This window comes from Doryrhamphus excisus, chromosome 3 (assembly GCF_030265055.1).
Source record: "Doryrhamphus excisus isolate RoL2022-K1 chromosome 3, RoL_Dexc_1.0, whole genome shotgun sequence".
Classification (NCBI taxonomy): Eukaryota; Metazoa; Chordata; class Actinopteri; order Syngnathiformes; family Syngnathidae; genus Doryrhamphus; species Doryrhamphus excisus.
The window spans coordinates 24183793-24203032 of record NC_080468.1 but is presented as its reverse complement, the minus strand read 5'-3'; the positions used below and the strand labels follow the sequence as shown (position 1 = coordinate 24203032).

Here is a 19240-nt window from a genome sequence, read left to right as displayed (position 1 = left end):
TTTTAGGGAAATACAGCAAGGTTCTGAGGAATGACAGAGCGCCACTTTAACCTCTCCATCATGGGCACACACATTGACTAAATACTAATTGAAGTCAGTGCTAATCCACACATAAGCCAAACAATGTCTTCCCTGTATTTTTATTGTATTGTAATATTAATATTATGCAGACATTTTAAAATTATGAATTAATAAAACATTGGAACATTGAAAGCACACTTGATTCCCCGCATGCATCCATCCATTTTCTACCGCATTTGCATCGGCAGCATTGTCAGTAAAGTCCAGACTTCCCAGTCTCTGGCCGCCTCTTCCAGTTCCACCTGGGCGGGACATTGAGGCATTCCCAGGCCAGTTTGAGAGTTATGTCAATATGTGATGAGTTTTAGTCCAAAACATTGTATTCTAATTTTAGTTGACAAAATTTCAAAATGTTTTGGTCTAGTTTAGTCCGTTAGGTTTTAGTAAAATTATTATTTTTAATTGTATTGTAAATCGAATGAGGGGGAAATAAGAGGAAATAGTTTGGTGTTATCACCTAGCTGGCTGATATAAATCAGATTTATTTGTTTATACAGAGACGTATATTAATGATCATTTTACATGTAAATACAGTGATGTTGAAAAAGTTTGGGCACCAAAAGTAGACAGGTGCACACATTTGTTGTTTTATTGATTTAAATACCTTTAACACTAATTATTTGAACACAAAATTTGTTTGGTAAGCTTATTGACCCTTGACCTTGGATTATGGTGAGTATGGTAATTCCTCCTTGTTTCATTGTTTTTAACCTCAACATATTTTGCAATCTAGCAAAACACAGCAAAATGTTGGGAGAGAGACTACTACAAGCTACCCAGCATGCCTTGCAGCTGGAGTATGTTGGTGTTTTTTTTTACAGTTTCAATGTTAAAGGTTTAAAAATAGGAATTTAGAAATGCCTGGTGGGCTGGATTGAGGCTTGGCCGGCCTGATGTGGCCCAAGGGCTGTAGTTTGCGCACCCCTGCCTTAAGCAGAACAAGTTTTTTCCTGCTTTTGGAGTTTTGGAGGTAAGTGGCAGCATATATGCACAGTTTTCAGGGTTTGTCTCCAAATTTAAAAGTTGAGTGCTTATCAATCAATAAAAATAGACTAATATTTAAAGAAAGACATGAAATACAGAAAGATGTTTTATTTTTCAAAAATAACGTAAAAGTGCAAAAAGTCTCGAGTATTGAGCTAGTTAGGAGTGACCAAAAAAAAAAAAAACAGGATAATTTCTTCAAACATTCAAGTTATAAGCACTGTGGTATCAACTCTGCCACATGCTGGTAGGCAGTGTGACCACCACAGCATGGCTAGTTTTATCAACAAAATTGTAGAACAGAATCAAATGAATGAACATGAACAAAAATCTGCAAAAGACATTTTTGACACATGGCAAATCTGGTCTAAGTGAACTTCCTTAAGAAGCGCAGTTTGAGGTAGGTAATGGTGAGGAAGCAGAAGGTCATGATGCCGAGGGCCAAGTGGTTCTGCCAAAAACCCCAATTGGAGTAATCCACACCCTGCTCATTCAGAAAGTCTTCCCCTTTGCAACTGAACACAAAGCATCGACCATCATCATGAAATGTAATGTCAAGCTGAGACCCCCATCTTGAGTAGTTCTTACATTTTTCCAACTGGGATGGTGCTGGTGTTTACGCCACGACAGAAGTCCAACCCTTTGAACTCGTTCACTTCCAGAGCCTGGAGAGCCAAAAGACGTTACTATACTTTTTAAATGGTTGCAGCTTAGTGGTGTGTGTTCATTGACTTACACTCAGGCCGTAGCGTGGTATGCTGAAGTATTTCAACCAAGCCAACCAGCTGACAATGGAGGGAAGATTGACCAGCAAGCCTGCAAAGATCTAGGACAACACATTTCACATTTTTGTGATCATTAACTAGGAGTGTCTGTGATATTTTTTTGTTTCAGAGAAAAGCATTGTGAGAACACGTCCGCCAATAGAGTCAGTAATAATTATACACTTAAACTGAACAGGTTAGATGAATATATGATTGCAGTATTAAGACTTCTATCAAACCGTGTGTTAATAGCTATTTTAGACATTTAATATTTCCTGGTTACGTGCTCCTAAGCATCATGGGAACTGTAGTTCTTTTATCATATACATAAAGCACATTCAATTATTCACTAATTTTCTACCGCTTCTCCTCACTAGGGCGTGCTGGAGCCTATCCCAGCTGTCTTCGGGCGATAGGCGGGGTACACCCTGGACTGGTCACCAGCCAATCACAGGGCACATATACACAAACAACCATTCACACTCACATTCATACCTATAGTCAATTTGGAGTCGTTAATTAGCCTAGCATGTTTTTGGAATGTGGGAGGAAACCGGAGTACCCGGAGAAAATCCACGCATGCACGGGGAGAACATGCAAACTCTAACCACTCAAAGCGAATTATAGCAATCTATTTTCCACATGTCTGTACTACACATTAACATTCACGGACATGAGATCATTTGATACTTTTTTTGGCAAAGAACCTGCAGCACACTGAAAATGGCTGGGGCGCAGCCTACCAGTTGAGAATCACTGCTATTAGAATCCAATAGAGTGAAACAATATTGAAGAAATATAAATTAAATACAGTAGTTGTGCTAATGTGACTGTTACCATCATGAAGACGCAGACGATGGTCATGTAAATGTTGGCGATGGCCACCACCGTCTGGTCAGCAGAGATGGCCAGTGCCATGGCGGTGGTCGTGTAGGCCACAAGAGTCACAGTGAACATGAAGAGGAAGAAGGCTTCCACAGTCGGCTTCAGACCTGCAGGTGAGCTCTTATGGGATTAAGGGCTGTACAATATATTCAATGTACTATACCAGGGGTCGGCAACCTTTATTATCAAAAGAACCATTTTGTCGACCCCTGTACTATACAGTATGTACAATCAATTTGTTGAACGCACTTTAAAATGAAACCACTCCAAAGACACTGAATGGGAAAATAGTTGGGACAGTTCTGACGATGAATAGTCTGCGACCCACCGATCATGAAGTAAGACACGCAGGTGAACACCATGGCAGGGATGGTCCTCAGCATGAGGATTTCAGACAGGACTTTGGACAGGAAGTAGACGGACAGCCGGTAGTATCCACTGATGTACTCATGACTGCAGAAAGAACACAACTTTAAACTTGATCCCTAGCAGAATAAACAGAAGCATCTGTGCTATTTTATCACCTACATGAAGAGCTTCCTCTGCAAGATGAAGAGTTCGGCCGAAGACAGTGAGCTGAAACACTGATTGACCGTGATGAAGAACAAGGCACCAAACCTGGAAGCACCACAACAATCTGGTAAGAGTCTATGTGTGTATGTGTGTATGCCTTGTGTGTTCAGCGAGGGTAGCTCTCTTTTAAAGCAGCTGTATCGCCATAGTAACAGAGATTAAACTCATAGTCTTTCCGGGACCAGGTTATGTTATTTCACTCATTTTTTAATTCTGAGATGGTGTCTCCATTTATTTAGAACCTTTGCAGTTCCCAAGGGGACATGGAGGGAAAAAAACATTGGAAAAAAAGCATTGCCTGATATTATCCATCTATTAGCAAAATAGACTTTTAGTCGAGGGAATGCGCGAGATATGCGCACGGTAGCACCAGAAATAAAATGGTATATGAAATATTAATAATGAATGTAAATGTCACTGGAGTCCTTGTGTGAGTACGGATAGTTGTCTTATATTACAATATTTTCTGGATGAATAAACCCTCTGAGGCATCTATTAACTGCATTACACACGCATTACACTTGTTTTAATATAAAAACAAATTTATATAATTATAAAACAATTTTTAAAAATGTCACACACAACACTGCCATCTAGTGACTATAAAGAAGTACAATAGTACAGTAGATTATTAAAAGTCATGAAAACATACAAAAGGAAAGTTGGAGCTCCAATATATTATTTTTTTTAGTGTTAATATGTTATATGTTATGTGCAATGTTGAGTGCTGATAAATGAAAAGACTAGTAGGATAGTATATATATATATGGAAGTTAGTATAATAAGCAGTATTAACTTGCCCATTCACGCACTGCATGCTGACATTCCAGCGGTCAACCCCTGCTCTATTGGCTGCTTTTAGCAATCATAATGTTTTGGGAACTCCTCATAACACTCCATAATAATTTCTTTCTCATTTTTTGTAAAATATCCCAGCCGGATGACTACATTTTTTTCGAATAATATGACATCAGATGCCCCGTCATTTGAATGCGAGACCAATTAAGTCTGCGGATTTTAGGTTTTTTTTTTTTGCATCTTGAGCACAAAGCCTGATTTTGTGGTGCCAGTTTTACTGTATATACCCCCTAAAATAGTGGAAAAGTGATCTCAAGTAGAATAACCTGTTTTGGATGCCGCTCTGGTCTTCCTGGACGTTGAAGAAAATGGCCCCTACAACCACAGCGAGGAACAGAGTAACTGCAACCTGAACAACAACAGTCATCATCAATAGGTGTAGTTCATCTAGTAGACTTCTAAATTCAGACTTTTGAACTGGACCAAGAAACCTTTCACCTGAGCAATGGAAGTCTGCGGGTTGAGCATGAGGTCCCGGAACGTCCTCTTCAGAACCCACCGGAATTGCGTCAGGAAGCTGGTATTGTAAGTTATGGTTCTAGAAGGAGCGTAGCTTTTCGTCGGCTGACCACGGACAATCCTCTCTAGACAGAGAGACAGTTAATATTTTGTATTCTTCATTTCTCTGACCCAATTATGGGTTAACTGATGTCTCCATGCCAACCCAAGTCAGTTTTGGTCTGCTTGAAGAAAGCTGAGCTCCTGTATTCTTCCACCAGCTTATCCTCGATTACTTGTCTGGACTTCAGAACTGAATCTGAGTCTGGGATAAAGAAAAAGCAGTTAACCCTTTAGAAGAAAATATTCCGTTTTGATATTACTGTGTCAAACGGTTGTACTTTGAAAATGTTTAGTGATAAAAGGCATACTGTAAATGAGACAGTTTGACTCAAAGTTTGTGATGAGAGTAAATTTACTCATCTAATTAGCATATTATGACGTCACCAGGCTCAGAAATGGTCACAGGCTTATCTCCATGATGGCTAACACTCATCAAAATGTCATATCCACTGATAAGGAGTGTGACAATATCTCGATATGACAATATATCACAACATTTTATCTCACTTCAAACTCATCAAATGCCTTAAATTTGCATCAAAAAACACACACAAGTGTTGCTCATATGAAAGTCACATATGTCAGCCCAATGCATTGTCGCTTATCACAATTTTGCGACTTTGCCGCTTAAAGGTTTATTTTTTATTTTTTGTTTAAGGTTTAAAAAAAAAAAAAAGGTTTATAACGCTAAACTAAAAATTAAAAACATCTCATGACACACCTACTCCATCCATACTGCTCAGGGCCACTGAAGAAGCGTCGCCGTTGATGACATCAAGAAAGAAGTCTGCAGGGTTGTTGTGAGGATCACACGTGTACCCTTGTGAATATTAAATATGAACATTAGATATTCTTAACAGGCTACATGGCTGTGGAGAGCAATGATGCTCTTACCGATGTCAGAGAAGTATTCCAGAGCTCCCTGTGCCGCGCCGTGGTATACCTAAGCGACATGTTTAAATAGGTCATTGAGGCACAAAGTAGCACCGTGGTGGTGGACCACGTCAGGACCTGTTTGCCGTTGACCAGCAGCGTGAGGTTGTCAAAAAGGCGGTAGATGGAGTAGCGAGGCTGGTGGATGGACAGGATGATGGTGCGTCCGCTATCGGCCATCCTGAAGGAAGATATGCTTTTTTGTTTCAATGGCCCCTGTTACAGTATGTTAAAGTGTCTGTTTGAGTGAAAAATCTAATATCTCCCTTACTTGTTTGCTCTACTAGCTAGATTGGCTTGTTTATGCTTGTAAAAAAAATTACTACACAGCTACAAACATGGGAGCTGTATGTTTCTTCAGCGAATAGGCGAAATGTGACCGTAAACATTAACACTGTGGCTGACATAGCTATGCTAATGTTGGTCATGTTTTTGTCCTTCCCAACTCCTTAATGTTACGCTTTTGTCTGTGCACCTCTTGAGCAACAACAGCACAAAGTTGGCAGTGCTGGCGTCCAGCCCGGTGGTGGGTTCATCTAAGAAGAGAACGGATGGGTTGATGATGAGCTCCATTCCGATGTTGGTGCGTTTGCGCTCGCCGCCGGAGATTCCACGAATCAGTTGGGTTCCCACCTACACATGCACACATTAGGACACCCCCTTTGTCCTCCTCAGGCCCACGTCGTCCTTAACAGCCCCGACTCACCCGGGAGTCTGCAACACGGCTCAGTCCAAGTTCCTGGATTAGAGTGTCCACTCTCTGCTCTTTTTCTGCCTTAGAGATGCTAGATGGGAGGCGGAGCGCCGCAGAGAAGTTGAGGTTCTCTCTGACTGTCAGGGTTCCCATCACAACGTCATCCTGAAAAAAATATGGTGCATTAATGGCGGTACCAACTTAATTTAATTAATTCTGTTATATTTTTTTACGTTAATATCTTGGCAAGCCATGCATCTTTGTTATGACGGCAGATGGAGGTACACAGAGTGACAGTTTGCCGCTATTTTATAACTTTATTCTGACCTGAACACATCAACAGTGCAATACCAAAACTATATATGTATCTCCAACTCAGAAACACATCTCTACTTCCTTTGGCATCGGGACAACACTTTCTCGTAGTCACTATACAACCGTGAGATGTATTCACAAGCACTCTGAACATCACAACATCTTTATTACGTATGTGCATATGTGTGGTCTAAATACACAGAAATATGAAGAAAAACAATCGGTGGATATTCTTATCTCTCACTTTGTAATTCTTAATGCGGAAGTATGCTTGGAAATCCCCCAAAATACACACAAAATGTGAATTCAGTTTAAAATGATGATCTTTGAACAAAACCACTCATTGCTAATAGCAACACAGTTAATATGTGATTAAGATGTTCTGCTAATATGAAAGAAACTACTGTTAGGTACAGAAGATTATCGGCTGCCCTCTCCCCTCCCTGACAGACCTCTACAACTCCCGGTGCGTCAACAGAGCTCTCAGCATCATCCAGGACTCTTCTCACCCCGCATCACAGTTGTTTAAGCTACTACCCTCTGGGAGGCGATACAGACGTATCAGGGCACAGACAAACAAACTAAAAAACAGTTTCTGTCCTAGAGGCATCATCTCCCTCAACACTCTGTAACCAATGCAACCAATCGTCCTGTACAATCAAAATCCTTCTTTATTTATTCTTCTAATTCTTTATATTTTGTACTGTTACACTGTCTTGCACTGAAAATGGAGCTGAAATGAAATGCAATTTTCTTCTACTATATGTAAAATGACAATAAATGCCGTTCTGATTCTGATTCATAGACGCTGCTCTGATCCACACTGCATGGAGTGAACCATAGCATGCCCGATATGGTGGAGTGAAAAAAAGTTCTCCCATTTTGTGTGGAAGTGGTAAGTTTTTGGCTTCCTTGTCCTTTTCCCCAATCTGTTTGAAACACTTGGTAACTAGGAGAGGCTAATTTCTTAGAGCAGTAGCTTGCTATGCCAGCGGTCAGTCTCTTATGTTTCTGCGCAATGGGAATTGAGAATAATTGGAGGTCTCTAATAATGCAAAAAACTGTTAAGAAAGTCAGGTTTTCTATGGTCTGACTAGACAAATATTCATTTTCTTCAACGCTACTTCGCGGAAATTCACTTATAAAAGTCGGGTATGGAACCAATTAACCACGACATGGCAAAGGACGACTGTACTAACATGGAGGATTCCCCTTTTCTCCAAGTCTTTTTATCACTTAAAAAGTGCCGTTTAGTCCGACTCACCTGTACCACGTACCCTGACAGACACTTAAAGTTTGGCGGCTGAGGAGCCCCGTTGATGAGGACTTCACCAGACAGACCTGCAGGGTCTTTCCTGGCAGCCAGAACATCCAGAAAGGATGACTTGCCACTTCCGGTCGCTCCCATGATGGCGTTTAGACCAGGCTTCATGATTCCACTGCCAAGGAAAACATTGATAAGGGCATACATTTGAGATTCGAAGGTGATAAAGGATGAGCATGGGAGTTTCATGAGCTGTAAACAAAGAGAGACAATCATATCACATGTTCACTCACATGAACTGGCCTTCACCTTCAGCTTGGATTGGTCAATGATTACACACAGTAAGCAGTAAAACATTGGAGATATAAAAGTCGGCACACAAACACAAGTGGCCTTTGATTGTTTAAGGCATTAATCCATACACGTTTTTAGAAGGCTTTGGAGAGCTGATATGGAACTGCCTCAGCTTCATTTGGACACATTCATGGTGCTGGTTCTGTGTGTTTATTGGTTCTAGCCTATGTCATTGTTGTGTGTATGTTGTTGGACACAAAGCACACTTCCTTCCTGCTGTATAATGCCTTGATGGAGTCACGTTGGCTCGCCAGGTGGATTCAAATCGACACGTACACAAACAGACGTTAAGGATAAAAAGTGTGCAAAAGTTTGCTTTTCTTACTTGAGGTCAATGAGGATGTCTTTGAAGGTGGTCTTTCTCCGGCATAAACATCCTCCCGGCTGAGTAATCTTGTAGTGAATGTTGTGGAAGCTGACAACGGCGCCTTGTTGCTGCTGACCTGCGGACTGAACATGGCTTCTGTTCATTTGAACTAAACCCGACTGTGTGGCATTGCTAGTACCTGGCCCGTTGTGGGGCTAATCAGCACTGCTTCCATCTTCATTTCCTCTACCATCTACAAAATGCAAAATATGACATTATTCCTTGTTATTGTCAAACTTGTAATCAGACTCAATCAGTAGATGATGTGAGTTAATACTTCAGAAAATAATTGTTGTTTTTTTTTAATTGAAGTAAATTTTAGCAAATAATAGGTATTTGGACTGTTATTTATTTCATTTTCTTTTTTTTTTAAACAGTGTGGCACTTGATAGAGCCTGCGGACTATATGGTAGGCGATTTGATACCAAGTGAATGTAAGTATGACCAATACATTACATTTTTCAAGATCATCAAATTATTTTTTTTGTCTTTAAATTCTTGTTCATGATTCTAATCTGCAGGACATATATTAGGGAAACAATTTTTGTCAATGAACAACTTATTTGTAAACAATTTAACAATATTTAATGCAACAGTACAACTTCATGTGATATCAACAAAAATAATCCAATTGTTCACTTATTCCCTTTCAATATTTAAAATTGCTTGAGCAAAATAAGTCAATAATAGCAAAAACTACAACTGGCTTTTATCCACTAAAGCTTGGAGTTTGTAAACTATATATAAATGTGCACATACAGTATTTGTGCATGTAAAACATATTGAAAATATACACACACCTTTCCAAACTCTTTAATTCATATTAAATAACAAGAGACATGCGGCGTGTAGCAGTAACATAAGTATCGATTTTAGAAATACTTTGGTTTTTCGTCGTTTACTGACTGAAAGTCCCCCCCCGCTCTGGTGCATAATTACCATGGCACAGTTTGTGTGAGGACGGCAGATATAATTAACTAATTAATCACGTTTTATTCGTCGCCACGTGGGATTGTAAGGATTCCCATACAATGCTCTTTGAAGTAAAAACATAATAAAACGCCCAATAGGTGCATTGTAATGTTAGATGACATATATTAGCGATGTTTAATGGTATTCTAGCAACTTTCACCTAACATTCTCTACCTTTTACTCACATTGCTGACAATTTTAAGTCTTAAAACACACAGATCGTTCATTAAAATCGGAAATAGTGACATCACTCACCCCTGCAAAGACAATATCCCTCTGACTTCAAACCGAGAGCACTGCAAGAGAGAGACCGTGCTGTGCACGTGTTGAGCCCACTTTTATGACTGAAGGTGCAACTGTCTGGAGGTATTTTAAATAGCAACCAAAAAACCCAAAGGAATAACAACACGACATCCGAGATCGGTGGTTTCAATTAAAAAATGTTTTAGTAAATTATTTTAAAAGCTTGCATCAGGTTGGCAGAAATATGTTTTGTATTTCTGTTGGTTTCATGTCAATTCAAATAGCTTTTGATCCGTTTATTTTTCAAAATAAAATATGGATTGACCCTGAAAATGCTAAGTGGTGTAACCACAGCGAAAGTATAAATATTAAAGCCAACGAGAGAATGAGTAAGAAATGTGAGAGACTGTAATAACTTTCGCAAAAGAAACACTTTCTAAACTTAAAGATACTTCCGCCATATATCAGCGGATATATTGCTACATCGAGTGAGTTTGTCCACTGTTGCCGTTGCCAATGTCGCCGCCATATTGGATGTAACAAGTCAATATACTTACTTTCATAAAGCGTCTTAGAATGCAATGATGTGAATCTCTATGTATCCAAAGTGTCATTGAATGTCTATTACATATATTCACCAGAAGAGTGTGCCACTCACGAACATGAGTCATGTTGATGCGAAACATACATATTTGCTTTTCAATTGGGCTAATTTTAAAAAGTTCTCATTAGCCGTGTGTTGGGAGAACTTTGAGAGGCGCTGCCCCACATACAATATTAAATGTATTTTATTTTTATCAAACAATGGACAATTTTTTATTAAACCAAGAATCAAGTTTATGTGTAGTTCTAAACGTAATTAAGGTGCATATTAACCAAGCTACTGCAACATTGTTATTATTATAATTATTATTAACATTGTTGCACTGAAGAACTACTTTACTGGCGTATTGATAGCTTCCCAGGCTGCACGGCGTCGAGTGGTTAGCACACAGGCCTCACAGCTGGGAAAGTTCAATTCCACCCTCGGTCATCTTTGTGTGGAGTTTGCATGTTCTCCCCATGCATGCGTGGGTTTTCTCCGGGTACTCCGGTTTCCTCCCACATTCCAAAAACATGCTAGGTTAATTAGCGACTCCAAATTGTCCATAGGTATGAATGTGAGTGTGAATGGTTGTTTGTCTATATGTGCTCTGTAATTGGCTGTTGACCAGTCAAGGGTGTACCCCGCCTCTCGCCCAAAGACAGCTGGGATAGGCTCCAGCGGTAGAAAATGAATGATAGCTTGCCACTCCACACCAGCTAGCTAATAACTGGCTATAGCGACTAGCTATAGCCAGTTATTATAAAAATATGCAAATTAGTAATTGAGTAAAATTTGTGTATTTAAATGCTTTGTACACTAAGACAAACGTTTCCCAAGGCTCACAGTTTTAGAGCAAACAGTTGATTTATGAGCTTTTTCAGATCAAATATTGTCTAATGGCAAGAAGAGCCCTCACTCTTGATGTCACTGAAATTATACTTTTGGAGAAGATATCAGACTATATCTTTTTAACCACAGTTTTTTAAACCATTTTCCCCAATATTTTTAACATATATATTTACAGACTATGAATTTATTTACACATTTTAAACCAACCCCAAAATCACATGAAGCCACTGTCTTTGACCCAAAGACATGGCAATAACTGAATAGTAAAATACAAAATAAGCACAATTAGTCTCAGGCACTAAATTACTAAATTATATGTATGCCTGCGTGTGTCTGTGTAACCCATCTGTCCACCCGGGGCTCAAACCAGGGGTCCCCGAATAAGAATTCCGCTTCTTGGGCATTCAGATTGAGGAGAGCCTGACCTGGACTGTAGACAGTAGAAATGTGATTAAAAAGGCCCAACAGCGTCTCCACTTCCTGAGGGTCCTCAGGAAGAATAAGATCCCGAGACTGTTGGTGTCCTTTTACAGGTGTTCCATGGAAGCAATTCTTACGTACTGTTTATGTGTATGGCTTAGTACAGGGATGGGCAAACTTTTTGACTTGTGGGCCGTATTCTGTTAACAAAATTTTTCGGGGGCCAGACTATATATATTTGATACTGTTTTAATTCTAACAGTAACACCTGGAATAATTAATCCGTCATATATTCTGTCCCTTTTTTTCAGGAGAACTTTAAATATCAGATCCCATCAAAAAACGGAATATTCATTCATTAATTCATTTTCTACTGCTTTTCCTCACGAGGGTCGCGGGGGATGCTGGAGCCTATCCCAGCTGTCTTTGGGCAAGAGGCGGGGTACACCCTGGACTGGTTCACCAGCCAATCACAGGGCACATATAGACAAACAACCATTCACACTCACATTCATACCTATGGACAATTTGGAGTCACCAATTAACCTAGCATGTTTTTGGAATGTGGGAGGAAACCGGAGTACCCGGAGAAAACCCACGCATGCACGAGGAGAACATGCAAACTCCACACAGACATGGCCGAGGGTGGAATTGAACCCTGGTCTCCTAGCTGTGAGGTCTGCACGCTAACCACTCAACGGCCAAGTAATTACAATATAACACTGACCATTAAAGAGTATGCAAGCATCCCCGACTACAACATGACTGATTACTTAAAGTCATGTTGCTAGCTTGTATGTTAAATTTAAATACTTTATAAGCAACTAGCGGGCCGGATTCAAACGCTAAGCGGGCCGCATGTGGCCCCCGGGCCGTAGTTTGCCCACCCCTGGCTTAGTAGCTGCACTGTGGCCCAAAAAAAGGCCACTGTGGCCCAAAAGGTCATCAACACAGCCCAGAGGATGGTCGGTTGCCCCCTTCCCTCACTGGACGACCTTCACAGTGCTCGCTGTGCTAAAAAAAGCTCTGAGCATTGTTAAAGACTCTTCCCATCCTGGTCACTCCATGTTTGAACTTTTGCCATCAGGTAGACGTTACAGGTTAATGATATCAAGAACAAACAGACTTAAAAACAGTTTTTATTCTAATTGAGAGCACCACCATTGAGCTAAAAGCCAGAGCTGAAGACTGGATGTCTTAAGACATCAGGGTGTGGGGATTACCAGCGTACTTTCATACAGCCACGCCAGCCGGCATCCGTTACATCTGCATGTGCATGTGCCTGTGTGTGTGTGTGTGTGTGTGTGTGTGTGTGTACAACCAAATTCCGTGCCTTTTGGCTACAGGATTTGCATTGGCTGCTCTATGTAGAGCCTCTTTTTCTTGGCTTGATAGAGGCATCGGTAATGGGGGAAAGAGGCTCTATATTAAAGAATAGAATCTCAATGAATACAAATATAAAGTTCTAAATTGTAATCTTAAACGAAAGTTTGACATGTTATCGGAGTTTCAAGTCTTTTTAACTCATTCAATCCTCTGCATTTTTCAAAAGCCGTCCCTCAAGATACCGGCCATTTTTGATGATTTTGACTGATTTTTCAAGGCACATAGAATATTGTGTTGTTGGGCTATATCGGTGCTTCTCAATTATTTTCTGTCATTTGGCAATTGGCAGCAGATGTGAGTGAAATTGTGTAAATGTCAATCAGCCAGACTGTATAACTCTTTTATGTGTATTTGTATTTATATATTTTTTCCCGTTGACCTGTTATGTCACACACTTTATAAACAAAGAACCTCAGCAAACGCTGCCAGATTCGCTTATTATGAGCTACTTTTTTTTTTTTTGCAAAGTCAAACTCCCCTGTTATTTCTCTCGTGTGACCTGGCAACGGTGTCTCCGCTGCAAATGTGCATGAAAAGGAATTCTTCAAGATACCTTTGCTATCAGCTGTGACTCAGCTGATTTACACAAAATAATTATCTACCACGCACGCACAACTGTTCAATTCATGATGAGCTTCTTGACCTGGATGGCTAGCAATTTGCACAGAAACAATTCAGGCTGCAGCAAAGAGATGGCTACATCCTAAATTATGACTGTTAATATGTACTGTAGTTTACATCTTTAATCGCCACAGTTTTTCTTCATATCCACGAGGAACCCGGCAACAATTTATATCGCAATGTACAGCCAACATGACCTTGGTTAACAGTTAATTCCATGTTACATCCTGCTCCACTTGCACACACATTAAAGAGATAGAACTAGTTTCTGACTGCATAATGTAGGTATGGTAATCTGATTTTAAAAAGCCAAACGCTATCTTACATAAGGGTTTACATGTGTGTTTAAAAGCGTAGTTTTAGTCCAATTGATGTTGTAGTACACCACGGGCACCATGTTGGAAGCCACGATTCAGAAACGGTGCACACCATATGCACATGTTCTTGTCATTTTTTAAGTTTCCTAAAACTAAAAACATGTATGTGTCATAAAACATTGTAGATTTATAACACTCCTTGTGAAGGAATGACAAGTCAGTGACAATGACGATTTTGGCTTTAGTCTATTAAATGTATTAAAAATGCAATTACTGACGGAAATGTTTTGCATTGTGTAAATACTATGAGGTAATCCACATCCCTCCACTTAAAAAAAATTGCAAATGTATGTTGAATTACAGTCAAAAGTGCAGAAAACTAAATTAAATTAAAGTGTCACATACAGTAAGTAGAACTGAAAGACATTTCACATTCTGTATTATGTCATTCATATACTTTTTGTCGATATTTGATCCTTGCACCTTTATAGTTATGTTCCATAATTTCATGCATTTGTTCTGATGAATTTCTAACATGCAGTTGCATGTAAGAAAATGTTAATCAATTTGGTTTATTTATTTGGACTTGTTCAATTGGCCTGTTGTAGCGACACATTTGGATGTGACAGATCCGCCCCGTAAATGAATGCAAGGAAACTGACCTTTTCTCCCAAGTTTGTGGAAGCTGGTTTCACCGTGGAAATCCACAATGTTATGTCACAGCATTCTCCAAGCAAATTCAGTTTGTAAAATGACGTAAGAATGGCAAAATACAGTGTGAAGTGTTGATCAGCCTTACTTAGGAAAAGTAATCACATGACACGTGATCTTGTTTGGACTATAACCGGTTGGTACTATTAAATGCAGCACTTTAATTAGGTATCTTCTCTGTTTTTGTCTTGCCACATCCAATATGGTGGTGATGTTGACTATCAATGCGTTCAATGTGGCGTCTACGTCACCCAATAAACTACTCCAGCTGCATCCCATTTTGGGGTCTGCGTTTCTCAAACGCCCATCCTTGCAGATGCAGCTGGGGAGCAACCCAGCAAAAAAAAACCTGTGTAAAATACCCCGGACTTCGTCAAAAAATGCAGTTAGATATTGCATATTCTTACGATTTGCTCTGTCAACTGTGATCGTATACTGTGCAGTATTTTCTTAGGCAGTTTTTGTGCAAGTTCTTAATTATTTAAAAAAAAAATCACCAAGCAGTTGTCAATTTCAGATTAACCAAAGAAAATATAAATATATCTATGTATACATATATACAGGCGGCACGGCGATCGAGTGGTTAGCGTGCAGACCTCACAACTAGGAGACCAGGGTTCAATTCCACCCTCGGCCATCTCTGTGTGGAGTTTGCATGTTCTCCCCGTGCATGCGTGGGTTTCCTCCGGGTACTCCGGTTTCCTCCCACATTCCAAAAACATGCTAGGTTAATTGGCGACTCCAAATTGTCCATAGGTATGAATGTGAGTGTGAATGGTTGTTTGTCTATATGTGCCCTGTGATTGGCTGGCGACCAGTCCAGGGTGTACCCCGCCTCTCGCCCGAAGACAGCTGGGATAGGCTCCAGCACCCCCTGCGACCCTTGTGAGGAAAAGTGGTAGAAAATGAATGAATATACATATATACCAAACACACTCCATACATTACATCATGGCATTTTTATTATCATGCTAATATATCACTGATATACACAATACAACATGTATCAAAATGGGTACTCTACTGAATGTGGCCCCTGATCTAAGGTCTCTTTTTTTTTTCTCAAGGAAACAATGTAGTCCTCAAGTGTATCCCAAAGTACAGACTGAATAAAACATGGCAGCCAGTTCCTGTTGTTGACATCAGCGGGATTTTTTAATGTTTTTGAATAATTCAGAGAAGTGCAGGGCGAATAGGGGGCGTGATGAAATGAGGGATGAGGAAAGATAAGTGCTCTTCTAAGTTTCAATAATGTGCTTATGGCAGATGAGAGCTTGTTTTATGTTAAAGATGTGAGGTAAGAGAGTAATTTCATTAAAAAGCTCCAGCTGCATTCATTCGTAATGACGTCCTGCTGGATAAACTGATCCATATTTTTTTAACTTAACTGGCATTTTGCCCAAGAAAAGGAAGTTGCTGAAATATTTAACAGAAGTGAAAGTATTTGATCTGCTTCAGTAAATTAACATTTTACTTCCACAAGAAAGTGCACATATAAGGTGCAGTTTATTTTATGTTTATTGGCATGACCGTCTTATCTCTATTGTGCTTTGCTTGCTGTGAGATAGTGATGATGTCCATGTTTGAATTTTCTTAGTCTTCCACTGAATGAGGCCTGCAGCAACATCCCAGCATCCTTCCCCCTTTCTTCTTCTCCTTCTTCCTCTTATTCTGTCTCTTCCTCCTATTGTGTTTCCTGATAAACCTCCTCAAAGACTTGATATGTTTTGCCTGCTTTCGGATCTTGGACTCAAGGTGGGACTGGATGGCCGTGGCTTGGGACTCGGGGTCCACTGAAGCACCGTACACCTCCCACGTCATTCCCTGGTCGTCTTTTGCCACCTCCCGAGGCTTAGCTCCTGCTTGCACCCTCACTTTCTCCACAACCTCGTCAACTCCTATGGTGCTATTAGCGATTCCTTCTTTAACATGGCTGGATAGCTCAATGTCAATCTTACAGACATGCTTCCGAAGGGACTGGACAGCTGGAACACAGCACAGTGACACAGTTGGTGAGGTCAAGTCACATGATTGGCAACTGGGAGAACCAATCAGTGAGAAGCACGGAGCTCCCCTTGGCAGGCTCGGACTAGTGGAAATTGAGCGCTCTGTCACCTGCACCTCCACCTGGACCCCCACTTCTCTAGCCTCTATCTCACTGGGATTGGGCTTCTCCGGATGAGCAGAATAAGGGAGTGAAGAGCGGAATGAAAATGAGGTGTTGACATTTTCATCTCTCAGTTGACATATTTTGTTCTGAGGCGGTCTCCCAGACTCATCAGGTCCCTGCTTGGCCTTCTGGGATTTCATAGTTCCTTCTTCCGCTGTCAACTTCCACAATCCACCTGTTGGAGCTACTCCCCTTGTCAGTGATGACCTGTCCACTAAGTCTAAGGTAAGACCCGTTGTCAAATTGTCCACCGCTTCAGGCTCTGGTGTGCATGCTTTCTGCGTCACCACGGCAACACCGGTTCTGGTCTTCGGGCTGGAAGCAGCAAGAGGAGCTAGATGGACTAAAACCAAAGCAACAAATGAATGTTAATGTTAGCTGATTATAAGAAGGAAATACCTGAAAGCCCTTACCTAGTGTAGAACCTGGAGAACTCGACCTACACCCTGGACTTCTGCTCACTAAGAGTGGTTCTGGAGAGGGCAAGTGAGTCAGTTCCATCTTAGAAGAATCAGATTTTGCTTTGGGCCCTGGACTTGGGTTGTCTTTGGCCAATATGTTCAAGTCTACATTGGTTTGGATGCCACTTCCACAGTCTATAATTTCTCTGGATCCACTCTCAAAACTGGGACTTGTGTTGGAACAGTCGTCTGTAAAACTTCCCTTTAATCCACAACTGTTTTTGGAAGCACTTTCTGGTTCCAGGTTGTCTTTGGGCGTCATTGTGGTTGTGGACTTGAACATTGGTTTGAACGGTATGGGACTATCGGTACCAATGAGGACTGATTCCATGTTCTTCATTTGTGGAGTTGCACTTACAGAAGTTGTTGTGCTAACTGGTTCTTGAGTGGCTGGTGAAGTTTGACGCAGAAGATTGTCAGAATCTTCTTTGTGATGTCGGACTTTCAGTGTTTCTTTTCCGCCATCTTGCTTCTTGATGCTTTGCATTTTGAGTCTCAGTGTAACCTTACTGGTTGTCTTCACAGTTGATCCACTTTGTTTTTTGGCCTGTGAGACTCCTGATGCTTCCGTTCTCACTGTTTGTGTTTTGACTCTCCCACTTTCCGTGGGGCTGCGAGCCAATTGTTGCACCCTGTGTGATCCGGAGGTCTTTGTGGTTGTCAAAGAGACTTCAGGCTTCTTCACTGCAAGTTTCCCATCCCCTTTCTTGGAGCAGGGGTTGTCCCGTGAGGTTAGGCAGAAGCTTAGGTTGAAGTTAGGCTCCTCCTCGCACTTGCTGTCCGCAGAATCTGCAAACCCTGCTTGGCCTGGAATCTGATGTTGGGATTTAGCAACATCCTTCAAGCGCTTGGAATTGTATGAGTTTTCCATAGTAGTGACAGCTTGACACTTGTTTTGTTTTAGGGCATGGGAAGCAAAACATGCATGCTAAGTATTAAAATGTTAATATCAGCTATACATAGTATGATTATTACCATAAAGAAAAACACCTATTGATCGTCGTATCCATTAAGAAGTCTTCTCACCATATATGGATGTTAGCCTCCAAATTCACGGCAAGTGCCGCCTGTCCGATGCCTCTTCAACGACTGAAGGCAACCAGCCTTCGCCACCGCCTCACAGGCGGTGCTTATGAATAAATTAGGAGGCAAGGCACACATCCACAGATGTTTCCTCCCAGCATCTTTGACACTTAGTTAGCATGTTGGATGCTGCTGTTGTTGGGTCGTTCATAGTTTGCATTTTGTTGAGTTGTCTTCTGCTGTCAGGAGATCCTGGTTCTTATCACTGTTGGAACATCTCTGTGTCTTCTGCTGGTTACTAGGATACTGACTGTCACCGACATCTGAGGACACTGTGTGTGCGTGTAGGTGTGTGAGCATTCAAGATTCAACTTTAGACTTTGCAATTATATACATCATTAATCAGTTCATGAATTATTACATATTTTATCTTTGGTTCAGGGTCCATAAGTTACCAAAGAGTGGCATATCTTACTGAAACGTGTGTTATGTTTTAATTATCTTTAAATGGAGTGTGTAGGCAAATAAATGGCATAAATGAATTGGACCGTGTCAGTCTCTTGGCCCACTTCTAAAATGTTGGCCAATCGGACGTGGCCAACTTGATGCTGCCTGACAACACCAGCTGACTCTTTATTGTCTCGCCGGATGCGTACACACACAAGGTATCAGCGGTGCTTCTTATTTGGTCGACAGCTATGAGAAAGACCGTTGAGGTGCTGCTGGAAAGAGACGTTTGAGGACAGTGCCTTCCCGTTTCTCATCAGCACATACGTCCCAGATCCAAGACTTCAACTGCTCGGGAGCAAACATGTGGGAGGAGAACTTTGATACGGAGCAGTAAGTCA

The 19240-nt window shown here is 40.9% G+C and overlaps 3 protein-coding genes across 14 annotated transcripts in view; 1 reads left to right on the top strand and 2 right to left on the bottom strand.

Moving 5' to 3' along the window:
- Positions 1–19160, top strand: part of LOC131125912 (cyclin-dependent kinase-like 2) — a 25657-nt gene extending 6497 nt beyond the window's left edge. For 6 of the 9 annotated variants that reach the window (XM_058067941.1, XM_058067944.1, XM_058067942.1 and 3 more), the window contains one exon: positions 7–3203. In XM_058067941.1, coding sequence (XP_057923924.1) covers positions 7–50 — 44 coding nt within the window. In that variant the 3' untranslated portion in view covers positions 51–3203. Of the gene's footprint in view, positions 1–6; positions 3204–3248; positions 3355–6122; positions 6260–7453; positions 7544–9010; positions 9068–19088 lie in introns of those variants that run through there. The other 3 variants (XR_009129084.1, XR_009129083.1, XR_009129085.1) reach the window with 3 other exon arrangements.
- LOC131125925 (broad substrate specificity ATP-binding cassette transporter ABCG2-like) lies at positions 1165–10498 on the bottom strand. 2 transcript variants are annotated; one of them, XM_058067973.1, is made up of 19 exons: positions 10406–10498; positions 9861–9920; positions 8773–8826; positions 8592–8716; positions 7913–8087; positions 6346–6498; positions 6115–6272; positions 5718–5820; positions 5601–5649; positions 5428–5526; positions 4810–4908; positions 4584–4729; positions 4412–4494; positions 3243–3332; positions 3043–3167; positions 2667–2821; positions 1802–1891; positions 1654–1730; positions 1165–1580 (listed from the first exon to the last, which is right to left on the bottom strand). In XM_058067973.1, the coding sequence occupies exons 3-19, from the start codon at positions 8824–8826 to the stop codon at positions 1433–1435; spliced, it is 1929 nt and encodes a 642-aa protein (XP_057923956.1). In that variant the 5' UTR covers positions 9861–9920; positions 10406–10498; the 3' UTR covers positions 1165–1432. The 2 variants fall into 2 exon arrangements, with proteins under 2 accessions (XP_057923956.1, XP_057923955.1); XM_058067972.1 differs by lacking the exon at positions 10406–10498 and having other exon boundaries at positions 9861–10044.
- Positions 15715–18450, bottom strand: gprin3a (GPRIN family member 3a). Of its 3 annotated transcripts, none has more exons than XM_058067990.1 (3): positions 18360–18450; positions 17322–18258; positions 15715–17251 (listed from the first exon to the last, which is right to left on the bottom strand). In XM_058067990.1, exons 2-3 carry the CDS (start codon positions 18238–18240, stop codon positions 16332–16334), a joined length of 1839 nt encoding a protein of 612 aa, XP_057923973.1. In that variant the 5' UTR covers positions 18241–18258; positions 18360–18450; the 3' UTR covers positions 15715–16331. The 3 variants fall into 3 exon arrangements, with proteins under 3 accessions (XP_057923973.1, XP_057923971.1, XP_057923972.1); XM_058067988.1 differs by having other exon boundaries at positions 18396–18450; XM_058067989.1 differs by having other exon boundaries at positions 17322–18424.
- Positions 19161–19240: the final 80 nt, after the last annotated feature.